Below are 13,716 nucleotides of genomic sequence, written 5' to 3'. Positions count from 1 at the left end.
ACAGGTACACGTATAGAAATGGTTTAGTGGGATAATGACAGGTACACGGTTAGGAAAGGGTTGGAGTGATCCGGACAGGTACACGGATAGGAAAGATTTAGAGTGATATGGAGAGGTGCACGGATAGGAAAGGTTTAGAGGGATACGGACAGGTACACGGATAGGAAAGGTTTAGAGTGATATGGAGAGGTGCACGGATAGGAAAGGTTTAGAGGGATACGGACAGGTACACGGATAGGAAAGGTTTAGAGGGATACGGACCGGTACACGGATAGGAAAGGTTCAGAGGGATACGGACAGGTTGATGTATAGGAAAGATTTAGAGTGATATGGATAGGTGCACGGATAGGAAAGGTTTAGAGGGATGCGGACAGGTACACGGATAGGAAAAGTTTAGAGGAATACGGACAGGTACATAGATAGGAAAGGTTCAGAGGGATAATGACAGGTACACGGATAGGGAAGGTTTAGAGGGATATGGACAGGTACACGTATAGGGAAGGTTTAGAGGGATATGGACAGGTACACGGTTAGGAAAGGTTTAGAGGGATATGGACAGGTACACCGATAGGATATGTTTAGAGGGATACGGACAGGTACACGGATAGGAAAGGTTTAGTGGGATAATGACAGGTACACGGATAGGAAAGGTTTAGAGGGATATGGACAGGTACTTTGATAGTAAAGGTTCAGAGGGATACGGACAGGTACACGTATAGGAAAGATTTATAGTGATATGGAGAGGTGCACGGATAGGAAAGGTTTAGAGGGATACGGACAGGTACACAGATAGGAATGGTTTAGAGGGATACGGATAGGAAGACGGATAGGAAAGTTTCAGAGGGATACGGACAGGTACACGGATAGGAAAGGTTTAGAGGGATATGGACAGGTACACGGATAGGAAAGGTTTAGAGGGATACGGACAGGGACACTGATAGGAAAAGTTTAGAGGAATACGGACCGGTACATAGATAGGAAAGGTTCAGAGAGATATGGACAGGTAGACGGATAGGGAAGGTTTAGAAGGATATGGACAGGTACACGTATTGGGAAGGTTTAGAGGGATACAGACAGGTACACGTATAGAAATGGTTTAGAGGGATATGGACAGGTACACGTATAGGGAAGGTTTAGTGGGATAATGACAGGTACACGGTTAGGAAAGGGTTGGAGGGATACGGACAGGAAGACGGATAGGAAAGTTTCAGAGGGATACGGACAGGTACACGGATAGGAAAGGTTTAGAGGGATATGGGCAGGTACACGGATAGGAAAGGTTTAGAGGGATACGGACAGGTACACGGATAGGAAAAGTTTAGAGGAATACGGACAGGTACACGGATAGGAAAGGTTTAGAGGGATACTGACAGGTACACTGATAGGAAATGTTTAGAGGGATACGGACCGGTACATAGATAGGAAAGGTTCAGAGGGATACGGACAGGTTGATGTATAGGAAAGATTTAGAGTGATATGGATAGGTGCACGGATAGGAAAGGTTTAGAGGGATGCGGACAGGTACACGGATAGGAAAAGTTTAGAGGAATATGGACTGGTACATAGATAGGAAAGGTTCAGAGGGATAATGACAGGTACACGGATAGGGAAGGTTTATAGGGATATGGACAGGTACACGTATAGGGAAGGTTTAGAGGGATATGGACAGGTACACGGTTAGGAAAGGGTTGGAGGGATACGGACAGGTACATGGATAGGAAAGGATCAGAGTGATATGGACAGGTATACGGATAGGAAGGATTTAGAGGGATACGGACAGGGATTCGAATAGGAAAGGTTTGGAGGGATATGGACAGGTACACGGATAGGAAAGGTTTAGAGGGATATGGACAGGTACACCGATAGGATATGTTTAGTGGGATACGGACAGGTACACGGATAGGAAAGGTTTAGTGGGATAATGACAGGTACACGGATAGGAAAGGTTTAGAGGGATATGGTCAGGTACTTTGATAGTAAAGGTTCAGAGGGATACGGACAGGTACACTTATAGGAAAGATTTAGAGTGATATGGAGAGGTGCACGGATAGGAATGTTTTAGAGGGATACGGACAGGAAGACGGATAGGAAAGGGTTAGAGGGAAACGGACAGGTACACCGATAGGAAAGGTTAGAGGGATATGGACAGGTACACGGATTCGAAAGGTTTAGAGGGACACGGACAGGTACACGGATAGGAAAGGTTTAGAGGTATATGGACAGGTACACGGAAAGGAAAGGTATAGAGGGATCCGGACAGGTACACGGATAGGAAAGGTTCAGGGGGATACGTACAGGTACACTTATAGGAAAGCTTTAGAGTGATATGGAGAGGTGCACGGATAGGAATGTTTTAGAGGCATACGGACAGGAAGACGGATTGGAAAGTTTCAGAGGGATACGGACAGGTACACGGATAGGAAAGGTTTAGAGGGATATGGACAGGTACACGGATTCGAAAGGTTTAGAGGGATACGGACAGGTACACGGATAGGAAAGGTTTAGAGGATACAGACAGGTAAACGGATAGGACAGGTTTAGAGGGATGCGGACAGGTACACGGATCGGAAAAGTTTAGAGGAATATGGACAGGTACATAGATAGGAAAGGTTCAGAGGGATATGGACAGGTACACGTATAGGGAAGGTTTAGAGGGATATGGATAGGTACATGGATAGGAAAGGTTTAGAGGGATACGGACAGGTACACTGATAGGAAATGTTTAGAGGGATACGGACCGGTACATAGATAGGAAAGGATCAGAGGGATACGGACAGGTTGATGTATAGGAAAGATTTAGAGTGATATGGATAGTTGCACGGATAGGAAAGGTTTAGAGGGATGCGGACAGGTACACGGATAGGAAAGGTTTAGAGGGATACGGACAGGTACACGGATAGGAAAGGTTTAGAGGGATAAGGACAGGTACACTGATAGGAAAGGTTTAGAGGGATATGGACAGGTACACGGATTCGAAAGGTTTAGAGGGATACGGACAGGTTCACGGATAGGAAAGGTTTAGAGGGATACGGACAGGTACACGGATAGGAAAGGTATAGAGGGATATGGACAGGTGCACTGATAGGAAATGTTTAGAGGGATACGGACCGGTACATAGATAGGCAAGTTTCAGAGGGATACGGACAGGTACACGGATAGGAAAGTTTTAGAGGGATATGGTCAGGGACACTGATAGGAAAGGTTTAGCGGGATACTGACAGGGACACGGATAGGAAAGGTTAGAGGGATATGGACAGGTACATGGATAGGAAAGGCTTATAGGGATACGGACAGGGAAATGGATAGGAAAGGTTTAGAGCGATATGGACAGGTATACGGATAGGAAGGATTTAGAGGGATACGAACAGGGACACGGATAGGAAAGGTTTAGAGAGATACGGACAGGTACACGGATAGGAATTGTTTAGAGGGATATGGATCGGTACATAGATAGGAAAGGTTCAGAGGGATACGGACAGGTAGACGTATAGGAAAGATTTAGAGTGATATGGATAGGTGCACGGATAGGAAAGGTTTAGAGGGATGCGGACAGGTACACGGATAGGAAAAGTTTAGAGGAATATGGACAGGTACATAGATAGGAAACGTTCAGAGGGATAATGACAGGTACACGGATAGGGAAGGTTTAGAGGGATATGGACAGGTACACGGATAGGAAAGGTTTAGAGGGATATGGACAGGTACATGTATAGGAAAGGTTTAGAGGGATATGGACAGGTACACGGATAGGAAAGGTTTAGAGGGATATGGACAGGTACATGTATAGGAAAGGTTTAGAGCAGGTGTTCCCAGCCAATACCATTAAGCAAGGGTTCGTTGGACCTGAGGTTGGGAATTGTGGTTTAGAGGTATTTGCTCCAAACCTGGGCAAATTGGACTGGCTGTAATGGGAACCTTGGCCACCATGGGTATGTTGGACCAAAGGACACAGCAGATGTTGGATACATGTAGGAGGTTAGGATCAGTGAGGTGAAGGCTATGGCGGCCCGTCACTCACCCAGGTTCCTTTAGCAGCAGCTGGGCAATGAAATCCTTCGCCATGTCGCTGGTTGACCCAAAACTCCCATCGTCCATATCGTAGTTCAGCTCCACGATGTTTGTCAGTGTCTCGTTGTCTGTGTCCCCCTGGAATGGTGAGAAGCCGCTGAGTCTGGGGAAAGAGACGCAGAGAAAGTCAGGGGTCAGGGATCATATCCATTGACACTGTCTGTTTTGTCCCAAACTGGCTCCTTCAAATTCCTTCAGGAAGCTCCTATGAGAATATCCAGATGATGTTTTAGGCCGAGACACTTTATGAATGAAGGGTCCTTCCTGATGAAGGGTCTTGGCCCAAAACATTGACTGTACTCTTTTCCATAGACGCTGCCAGGTCTGGGGAGTTACTCCAGCAGTTTGTATGTGTTACTCTGGATTTCCAGCATCTGCACAATCTTTTGTGTTTCCCATTGGAAACCTGTTGGCAATAGAGGACATCCTTCCGATTGTCTCCCTATCTCTCCTGGCCATCCGTGTGAATCCATTCTCTATGAAAAAGCCTTCTCCCTTTTCTCTCAGTGGGACCCCAACCACCTTGCGGATTTCAAACGACAGGACCCTTAACAGTTGTTGAGCAGGGGGATCTTTGGGGAGCAAGTCACCGGTTCATTGAAAGTGGCTGCACTTTTATCAGTTCAGGCGCTGATCTCAGCTGTCGGGAAGTTGCGTTGCAGTTTATAAAGCTCTGGTCAGGCCACATCTGTATTCATTTCTGGTCTCCTTCTTAGAGGAAGGGTGTGCGGGCTTTGGAGAGGTTCACCAGGTGCTGCCTGGGTGAGAGAGAGGCTGGATAAACTTGGGTTTGTTTTCTCTGGAGCAGCAGAGGCTGAGGGGAGATCCGATAGAAGTTTAAAAGATTCTAAGAGGGATAGAGTAGACAGACAATATCTTTCTCCCAGGGTCAAAATGCCTAATACCAGAGGGTAAGGATTTAAGGTGAGAAGGGGTAAGTGGGGTAAATCTTTTCCATAGAAAGTGCCGGGTGCCAGAGACGGTGATGGACGCGGATACAACAGACAGCTTCAGAGGCTCGGAGACAGGCATTTGTAAACAGAAAGGACTCGTTTATTTTCAGGTCTGTTCTTGGCCTGTGTTATCCTGTGTTCCATGTTCCCTGCTCTGTTCCCCTGAGAACACTCTTCCCGCCCCCCTCGTCTCCTTGGCCAGAACATTTAGAGGATCCGGACATCCCTGGCCGGACCAGCATTTGTCACCTTTCACTCACAACCCCCTCGAGTCAGCTGCCACCTCGAGTCCTCGAGGGGAAGGTGTTCCGACGGTGCCTTCGGGGAGGGAGTTGTGAGAGCACAGAGGGAGAGTCAGAGAAAGCGTCTGGGATTGCACCAGGCTGGGGGCGGGGTATTGGTGGGGTGGGGGTGTGGATGTCAGTGTCTGGGATTGCACCAGGCTCAGGGGGGTATTGGTGGGGCGGGGGTGTGGATGTCAGTGTCTGGGATTGGACCAGGCTGGGGGCGGGGTATTGGTGGGGTGGGGGTGTGGATGTCAGTGTCTGGGATTGGACCAGGCTGGGGGCGGGGAATTGGTGGGGTGGGGGTGTGGATGTCAGTGTCTGGGATTGGACCAGGCTGGGGGCGGGGTATTGGTGGGGTGGGGGTGTGGATGTCAGTGTCTGGGATTGGACCAGGCTGGGGGCGGGGTATTGGTGGGGCGGGGGTGTGGATGTCAGTGTCTGGGATTGGACCAGGCTCAGGGGGGTATTGGTGGGGCGGGGGGTGTGGATGTCAGTGTATGGGATTGGACCAGGCTGGGGGCGGGGTATTGGTGGGGCGGGGGTGTGGATGTCAGTGTCTGGGATTGGACCAGGCTGGGGGCGGGGTATTGGTGGGGCGGGGGTGTGGATGTCAGTGTCTGGGATTGGACCAGGCTCAGGGGGGTATTGGTGGGGCGGGGGTGTGGATGTCAGTGTCTGGGATTGGACCAGGCTCAGGGGGGTATTGGTGGGGCGGGGGTGTGGATGTCAGTGTCTGGGGTTGGACCAGGCTGGGGGCGGGGTATTGGTGGGGCGGGGGTGTGGATGTCAGTGTCTGGGATTGGACCAGGCTGGGGGCGGGGTATTGGTGGGGTGCAGGGTGTGGATTTCAGTTCCTGGGATTGAACCATGCTCAGGGGTCGGTGTCTGGGATCGCACCATGCCCGGTGGGTCAGTGTCTGGGATCGCACCATGCCCGGTGGGTCGGTGTCTGGGATCGAACCATGCCCAGTGGGTCAGTGTCTGGGATCGCACCATGCCCAGTGAGTCAGTGTCTGGGATTCAACCATGCCCAGTGGGTCGGTGTCTGGGATCGAACCATGCCCAGTGGGTCGGTGTCTGGGATCGCACCAGGCCCAGTGAGTCGGTGTCTGGGATTGAACCATGGCCGGTGGGTTGGTGTCTGGGATCGCACCATGCCCGGTGGGTTGGTGTCTGGGATCGCACCATGCCCAGTGAGTCGGTGTCTGGGATCGCACCATGCCCAGTGGGTCGGTGTCTGGGATCGCACCATGCCCAGTGAGTCGGTGTCTGGGATCGCACCATGCCCAGTGGGTCGGTGTCTGGGATCGCACCATGCCCAGTGAGTCGGTGTCTGGGATCGCACCATGCCCAGTGGGTCGGTGTCTGGGATCGCACCATGTCCAGTGGGTCGGTGTCTGGGATCGCACCATGCCCAGTGGGTCAGTGTCTGGGATCGCACTATGCCCGGTGAGACGGTGTCTGGGCTCGCACCATGCCCAGTGAGTCGTTGTCTGGGATCGCACCATGCCCAGGGGGTAGGTGTCTGGGATTGAACTATGGCCGGTGGGTTGGTGTCTGGGATCGCACCATGCCCAGTGAGTCGGTGTCTGGGATCGCACCATGCCCAGGGGGTAGGTGTCTGGGATCGCACCATGCCCAGGGGGTAGGTGTCTGGGATCGCACCATGCCCAGTGAGTCGGTGTCTGGGATCGCACCATGCCCAGGGGGTAGGTGTCTGGGATCGCACCATGCCCAGGGGGTAGGTGTCTGGGATCGCACCATGCCCAGGGGGGTAGGTGTCTGGGATCGCACCATGCCCAGTGATACTCACAGGATGTAGGTGATGACTCCAATGCTCCTATAAGAGAAAGGAGAGAGGTTAATGAGCAGGCAGGGTGGGGAGTGGGTATCACTCACACACTCACTCACTCACACTCACACTCACACACTCACTCACACACTCACACACTCACACACACACACACACACACTCACTCACACTCACACTCACACACACACTCACACTCACACTCACACACACACACTCACACACACACACACTCACACACACACACTCACACACACACACACACACACACTCACACACTCACTCACACTCACACTCACACACACACTCACACTCACACTCACACACACACACTCACACACACACACACACACTCACACTCACACTCACACACACACACACACTCACACACACACTCACACACTCACACACAGTCCGATATAAGATAATGAGAGGCAGTGATCGTGCGGATAGTCAGAGGCTTTTTCCCAGGGCTGAGATGGCTGGCACGAGAGGGCACAGTTTTAAGGTTCTTGGAAGTAGGTACAGAGATGTCAAGGGTAAGTTTTTTACTCAGAACGTGGAGAGTGCGTGGAATGGGCTTCTGGCAACGGTGGTGGAGGCGGAAACAATTGGGTCTTTTAGGAGACTCCTGGACAGGTACATGGAGCTCAGAAAAATAGAGGGCTGTGGGTAAGCCTAGGTAATTTCTAAAGTAAATACATGTTCGGCACGGCACTGTGGGCTGAGGGGCCTGTATTGTGCTGCAGGTTTTCTATGTTTCTATGATATCCCACACATCATCTCCCTTGGGGGTCCTGCATGTAGTCTGCGTTTCTCTCCCCATTGGGCCTATGCAGTGGGTGTGGGGGTTTCTCGGTTCCCCCCCAGTAGGAGGAGGGGTTTGTGTATCACCATGGTGTGACGTCCACGTTTCCCTGGTGTATGTACAATAGGGTCAGTGTCATGGTGGGGCGGATATTCGGAGAGAGGTGTCACCTCCATCCCGGCCGTCTACATTCTGCACACTCACCACATGTCTGCTGGCGGCCCCAGTGGCTCAAAGTTCACAACCTCCGGTGCTGGAGAGGAGAGGAAACACAGGATCAGGTTGGGGAGGTGGGGGCAGTAACCTTTGCACTTTCACCCCGCCAGACCACAAACACGGCCTGACCCCTGACCTACGACCCACAACCTCTAACTGTCCATCTCCCAGACCACAGTCAGGCCCTCTCACCTTCACCCAGTACTCCTGACCCATGGCAACTGTCCACCTCTCAGACAGTAATCTGTCCCACCTTTGACCCCTGACTCCTGACCCTTTATCTCCCCCAATTCCAGACAGGCTGTCACACCTTCGAACTCTGACCCCCAACTGTAAACAGATTACCTTCCCTCCCCCAGAGCTCAGACACCCTACCCATCTCCCTGCTCCCCACTAGACAGTGCATCTGACCTGTGGTCCCACACTGGATTCCCCGGCTCCCCCACGGTGGGGGCTCCAGCTGCTGACTGTCATCCTCCCTCCACTCACCAATGTACTGTGGTGTCCCACCCAGGCTCCGGATCTCAGCTCCCGGCTGCACCTTCTGGGCCAGGCCGAAGTCAATGACCTTGATGTGGGGTCTGTCCGTCCCTTGATCTCGCAGAAGGATGTTCTCGGGCTGTGGAGAAGGTGACGGGTGAGAGATACCAATCACAGGAGGTTTCAAGGCACTCTGTCCCATCTCCCAGAGCCGTGCTTCACCCCAGCACCCAAATCCTTCTCCATGCACCCTCTGCCCACATCCCAGTTCCCTGTACCTCAATCCCACCCCCGTGGCCTACGGTGGTTACAAGCTATTATACTGAGTGGGTGTCCTACGAGTTCCGAGACTCTCCTGTCAGTAAGGAGGGAGGAGTGGGGGGGGCACGATATTATGGCTACCAATAGACAATAGACAATAGACAATAGGTGCAGAAGTAGACCATTCGGCCCCTCGAGTCTGCACCGCCATTCTGAGATCATGCCTGATCATTCACTATCAATACCCAGTCCCTGCCTTGTCCCCATATCCCTTGATTCCCCTATCCATCAGATATCTATCCAGCTCCTTCTTGAAAGCATCCAGAGAATTGGCCTCCACCGTCTTCCGAGGCAGTGCATTCCACACCTCCACAACTCTCTGGGAGAAGAAGCTCTTCCTCAACTCTGTTTTAAATAACCGACCTCTTATTCTCAATCCATGCCCTCTGGTACTGGACTCTCCCAACATCTGGAACATATTTCCTGCCTCAATCCTATCAAATCCTTTAATTATCTTAAACGTTTCAATCAGATCCCCTCTCAATCTCCTCAATTCCAGCGTGTACAAGCCCAATCTCTCCAATCTCTCTGCGTAAGACAGCCCTGCCATCCCAGGAATCAACCTAGTGAATCTACGCTGCACTTCCTCAATTGCCAGAATGTCCTTCCTTAAACCTGGAGACCAAAACTGTACACAATATTCCAGGTGTGGTCTCACCAGGGCCCTGTACAAATGCAAAAGGACATCCTTGCTCTTGTATTCAATTCCCCTTGTAACAAAGGCCAACATTCCATTTGCCCTCTTCACTGCCTGTTGCACTTGCTCATTCACCTTCATTGACTGATGAACTAGGACTCCTAGGTCTCTTTGCATTTCTCCCTTACCTAACTCGACACCGTTCAGACAATACTCTGCCCTCTTGTTCCTGCTTCCAAAGTGGATAACTTCAAATTTATTCACATTGAATGACATCTGCCAAGTATCTGCCCACTCACTCAGCCTATCCAAGTCTCCCTGTATTCTCCTAACGTCCTCTTCGCATGTCACAATGCCACCCAGTTTAGTATCGTCAGCAAACTTGCTGATATAGTTTTCAATGCCCTCATCTAAATCATTGACATAAATCGTAAAGAGCTGTGGTCCCAATACAGAGCCCTGTGGTACCCCACTAGTCACCTCCAGCCAGTCCGAGAAACACCCATTCACTGCTACCCTTTGCTTTCTATCTGCCAACCAGTTTTCTATCCATGTTGAAACCCTGCCCCCAATGCCATGAGCTCTGATTTTACTCACCAATCTCCTATGTGGCACCTTATCGAATGCCTTCTGAAAATCTAGGTACACTACATCTACTGGTTTACCCTCGTCTAACATCCTTGTTACACCCTCAAAAAACTCCAACAGTTTAGTCAAGCATGATTTGCCCTTGGTAAATCCATGCTGGCTCGGCCTAATCCTATTTCTGCCATCTAGATGTGCCACTATTTCGTCCTTAATAATGGACTCAAGCATCTTCCCCACGACTGACGTTAGGCTAACAGGGCGATAGTTCTCCGTTTTCTCCTTCCCTCCCTTCTTGAAAAGTGGGACAACATTAGCCACTCTCCAATCTTCAGGAACTGATCCTGAATCTAAGGAACATAGGAAATTGCGGATGCATTGGTAATCATTTTCCAGAGCCACCTCTTTTAGAACCCTCGGATGCAGACCATCTGGCCCGGGGATTTATTAGCCTTCAGTCCTACCAGTCTACTCATCACAGTTTCTTTCCTAATGTCAATCTGTCTCAATTCCTCTGATATCTTATGACCCTGGCCCATCCATACATCTGGGAGATTGCTTGTGTCCTCCCTGGTGAAGACAGATCTAAAGTATGCATTAAATTCTGTTGCCATTTCCCTGTTTCCCATAACAATTTCTCCCAATTCATTCTTCAAGGGGCCAACATTGTTCTTAACTATCTTCTTTCTCTTCACATAGCTAAAAAAGCTTTTGCTATCCCCTTTTATATTCCTGGCTAGACTGAGCTCATACCTGATTTTTTCTCTCCGTATTGCTTTTTTAGTTAAGATCTGCTGTTCCTTAAAACTTTCCCAATCATCTGTATTCCCACTCATCTTAGCCCTGTCATACTTCTTTTTCTTTAATTCTATACAATCTCTGACTTCCTTTGTCAACCACTGTGGCCCCTTCCCCCTCTTTGAATCCTTCCTTCTCATTGGAATGAACTGCATTTGCATCTTTTGTATTATGCCCAAGAATATCTGCCACTGCTGATCCACTGTCTTTCCTGCCAGGGCATCCACCCATTTAACTTTGGCCAGCTCATCCCTCATGGCTCCGTAGTCTCCTTTATTTAATTGCAACACTGACACCTCTGATCTGCCCCTATCCCTCTCAAATTGTAGATAAAAACTTATCATGTTATGATCACTACTTGCTAATGGCTCCTTTACTTCAAGATCACTTATCAATTCCTGTTCATTACACATCACCAAGTCCAAAATAGCCTCGTTCCTGGTTGGCTCAAGCACAAGCTGTTCCAAAAATACATCCCTTAGACACTCCACAAACTCCCTATCCTGGGGTCCAGCACCTACCTGATTCTCCCAGTCCACCTGCATGTTGAAATCTCCCATAACGACTGCATTACCTTTAGCACATGCCAATGTTAACTCCCTAATCAACTTGTACCCAATATCCACGCTACTGTTTGGGGGCCTGTACACAACACCCATTAGGGTCTTTTTACCCTTACTGTTCCTCAGCTCAATCCACACAGACTCTACTTCCCCTGTTCCCAAGTCACCTCTTGCTAAGGACTGAATCTCATTCCTCACCAACAGGGCCACCCCACCCCCTCTTCCCATATTTCTGTCTCTACGATAGCACGTATACCCTGGTACACTCAATTCCCAGGCCTGATCCCCTTGCAGCCATGTCTCCGTTATCCCAACAATATCATAGTTCCCCATTTTCATCTGAGCTTCAAGCTCATCTGTCTTATTTCTGACACTACGCGCATTCAAGTATAGAATTCTTAGCCCATTCCTCCTCTCTTTGCTTAAAACACTGTCTACTGTACCTAACCCAGCTCCTTGAACTTCCATCGGGCAAATTGCACCCTGAATTTTGATGACCTTCTCAAGATCACCCAAACCTTCTACACATTTAACCCCATGCACCTTCTGACCAACCCTCTGGATCTGGATCCCTGCCCCCTGCACATCTAGTTTAAACCCCCCCCGAGCAGCACTGGCAAATACTGCAAGAATGTTAGTACCCCTCCGGTTCAGATGTAGACCATCCCTTCGAAACAGATCCCAATGTCCCTGGAACAAAGACCAATTATCCAAAAACCTGAACCCTTCCTTCCTGCACCATGCTCTCAGCCTCGTATTAATGTGCATAATCATTCTATTCTTCACCTCACTCGCACGTGGCACAGGTAGCAATCCCGAGATTGTCACCCTAGAGGTCCTGCCTTTCAGCTTCACTCCTAACTCCCTGAACTCTCTAAGCAGGACCCCCTCACTCACCTTACCTACATCATTGGTCCCTACATGGACCACTACATCTGGGTTCATGCCCTCATTCTCAAGAATAGCCTACACCCGATCTGAGATGTCCCGGACCCTGGCACCAGGGAGGCAACATACCATCCGAGACTCCCGATCTGCCCCACAAAATCTCCTATCTGCCCCCCTAACTATAGAGTCCCCTAAAACTATCGCTCTCTTCTCTTCCCTCCTCCCCTTTCTAGTTGAGGGTTCAACCTCTGTGCCAGAGACAGGACCACTACAACTCATTCCTGGTAGGTCATCCCCATCAACAGTATTCAGTACGGTATACTTATTGTTAATGGGAATGGCCGCTACCAGAGCCCGTGTCGTCTCCTCGAGCTGGATCCCAGGATGGATTGGGACATAACATGCCTCTTGTGCAGCAATGGAGGTTGGGGCGTGGGGGCCAGCCTCCCAGAAGAACAGCGAGTGTATGAAGGTCAGTAGGGAGCCGGAGGGGGGCTAAAACCAAAGGCGATCAAGGGCTGAGGTTGTGTAGCTCAGCAGGAAACCGACTGTGCCTGATGAACCGGGAAGGGGACGGGCAGGCAAAGTGGACGAGTCTGCAAATGTTAGAGTAAGTGAATCCCACCCATAAGTGTGACAGGACACCCTCCAATTCCCTGGGTGGAGTTCGTCCATGTACTCAACATCTGCCACATTACCTCTCCCCCATCTACAAGGTACAGGTCCGGAATGTGACGGGACACTGTTCATGTCCCTGGGTGGAGTTAGTCCATACACTCAACATCCGCCACATTACCTCTCCCCCGTCTACAAGGCACAGGTCCGGGATGTGACGGGACACTGTTCATGTCCCTGGGTGGAATTAGTCCATACACTCAACATCCGCCACATTACCTCTCCCCCGTCTACAAGGCACAGGTCCGGGATGTGACGGGACACTGTTCATGTCCCTGGGTGGAGTTAGTCCATACACTCAACATCCGCCACATTACCTCTCCCCCGTCTACAAGGCACAGGTCCGGGATGTGACGGGACACTGTTCATGTCCCTGGGTGGAGTTAGTCCATACACTCAACATCCGCCACATTACCTCTCCCCCGTCTACAAGGCACAGGTCCGGGATGTGACGGGACACTGTTCATGTCCCTGGGTGGAGTTAGTCCATACACTCAACATCTGCCACATTACAAGGCACAGGTCAGGAGTGTAAGGGGGCATTCTCCAATTCCCTGGGTGAGTGTGACTCCAACAACTCTCAGAACTGTAAACTCCATCCGGGATAAACCAGCCAATCCAATTCGC

The 13,716-nt window shown here is 50.4% G+C and overlaps 1 protein-coding gene across 1 annotated transcript in view; it reads right to left on the bottom strand.

Moving 5' to 3' along the window:
- The window catches only part of LOC132386383 (death-associated protein kinase 2-like), a gene marked incomplete at both ends in the record, with an annotated part of 83,655 nt that overhangs the window by 67,649 nt on the left and 2,290 nt on the right, over positions 1 to 13,716 (bottom strand). The window contains 4 exons of the mRNA XM_059958633.1: positions 4,019 to 4,171; positions 7,122 to 7,148; positions 8,131 to 8,179; positions 8,632 to 8,761. Of these exons, the coding sequence (XP_059814616.1) occupies positions 4,019 to 4,171; positions 7,122 to 7,148; positions 8,131 to 8,179; positions 8,632 to 8,761 (359 nt within the window). The remainder of the gene's footprint in view (positions 1 to 4,018; positions 4,172 to 7,121; positions 7,149 to 8,130; positions 8,180 to 8,631; positions 8,762 to 13,716) is intronic.

The sequence above is a fragment of the Hypanus sabinus genome, unplaced genomic scaffold (genome assembly GCF_030144855.1).
Source record: "Hypanus sabinus isolate sHypSab1 unplaced genomic scaffold, sHypSab1.hap1 scaffold_1136, whole genome shotgun sequence".
NCBI classification, from domain to species: domain Eukaryota; kingdom Metazoa; phylum Chordata; class Chondrichthyes; order Myliobatiformes; family Dasyatidae; genus Hypanus; species Hypanus sabinus.
This window is presented reverse-complemented; position numbering and strand designations above follow the sequence as displayed.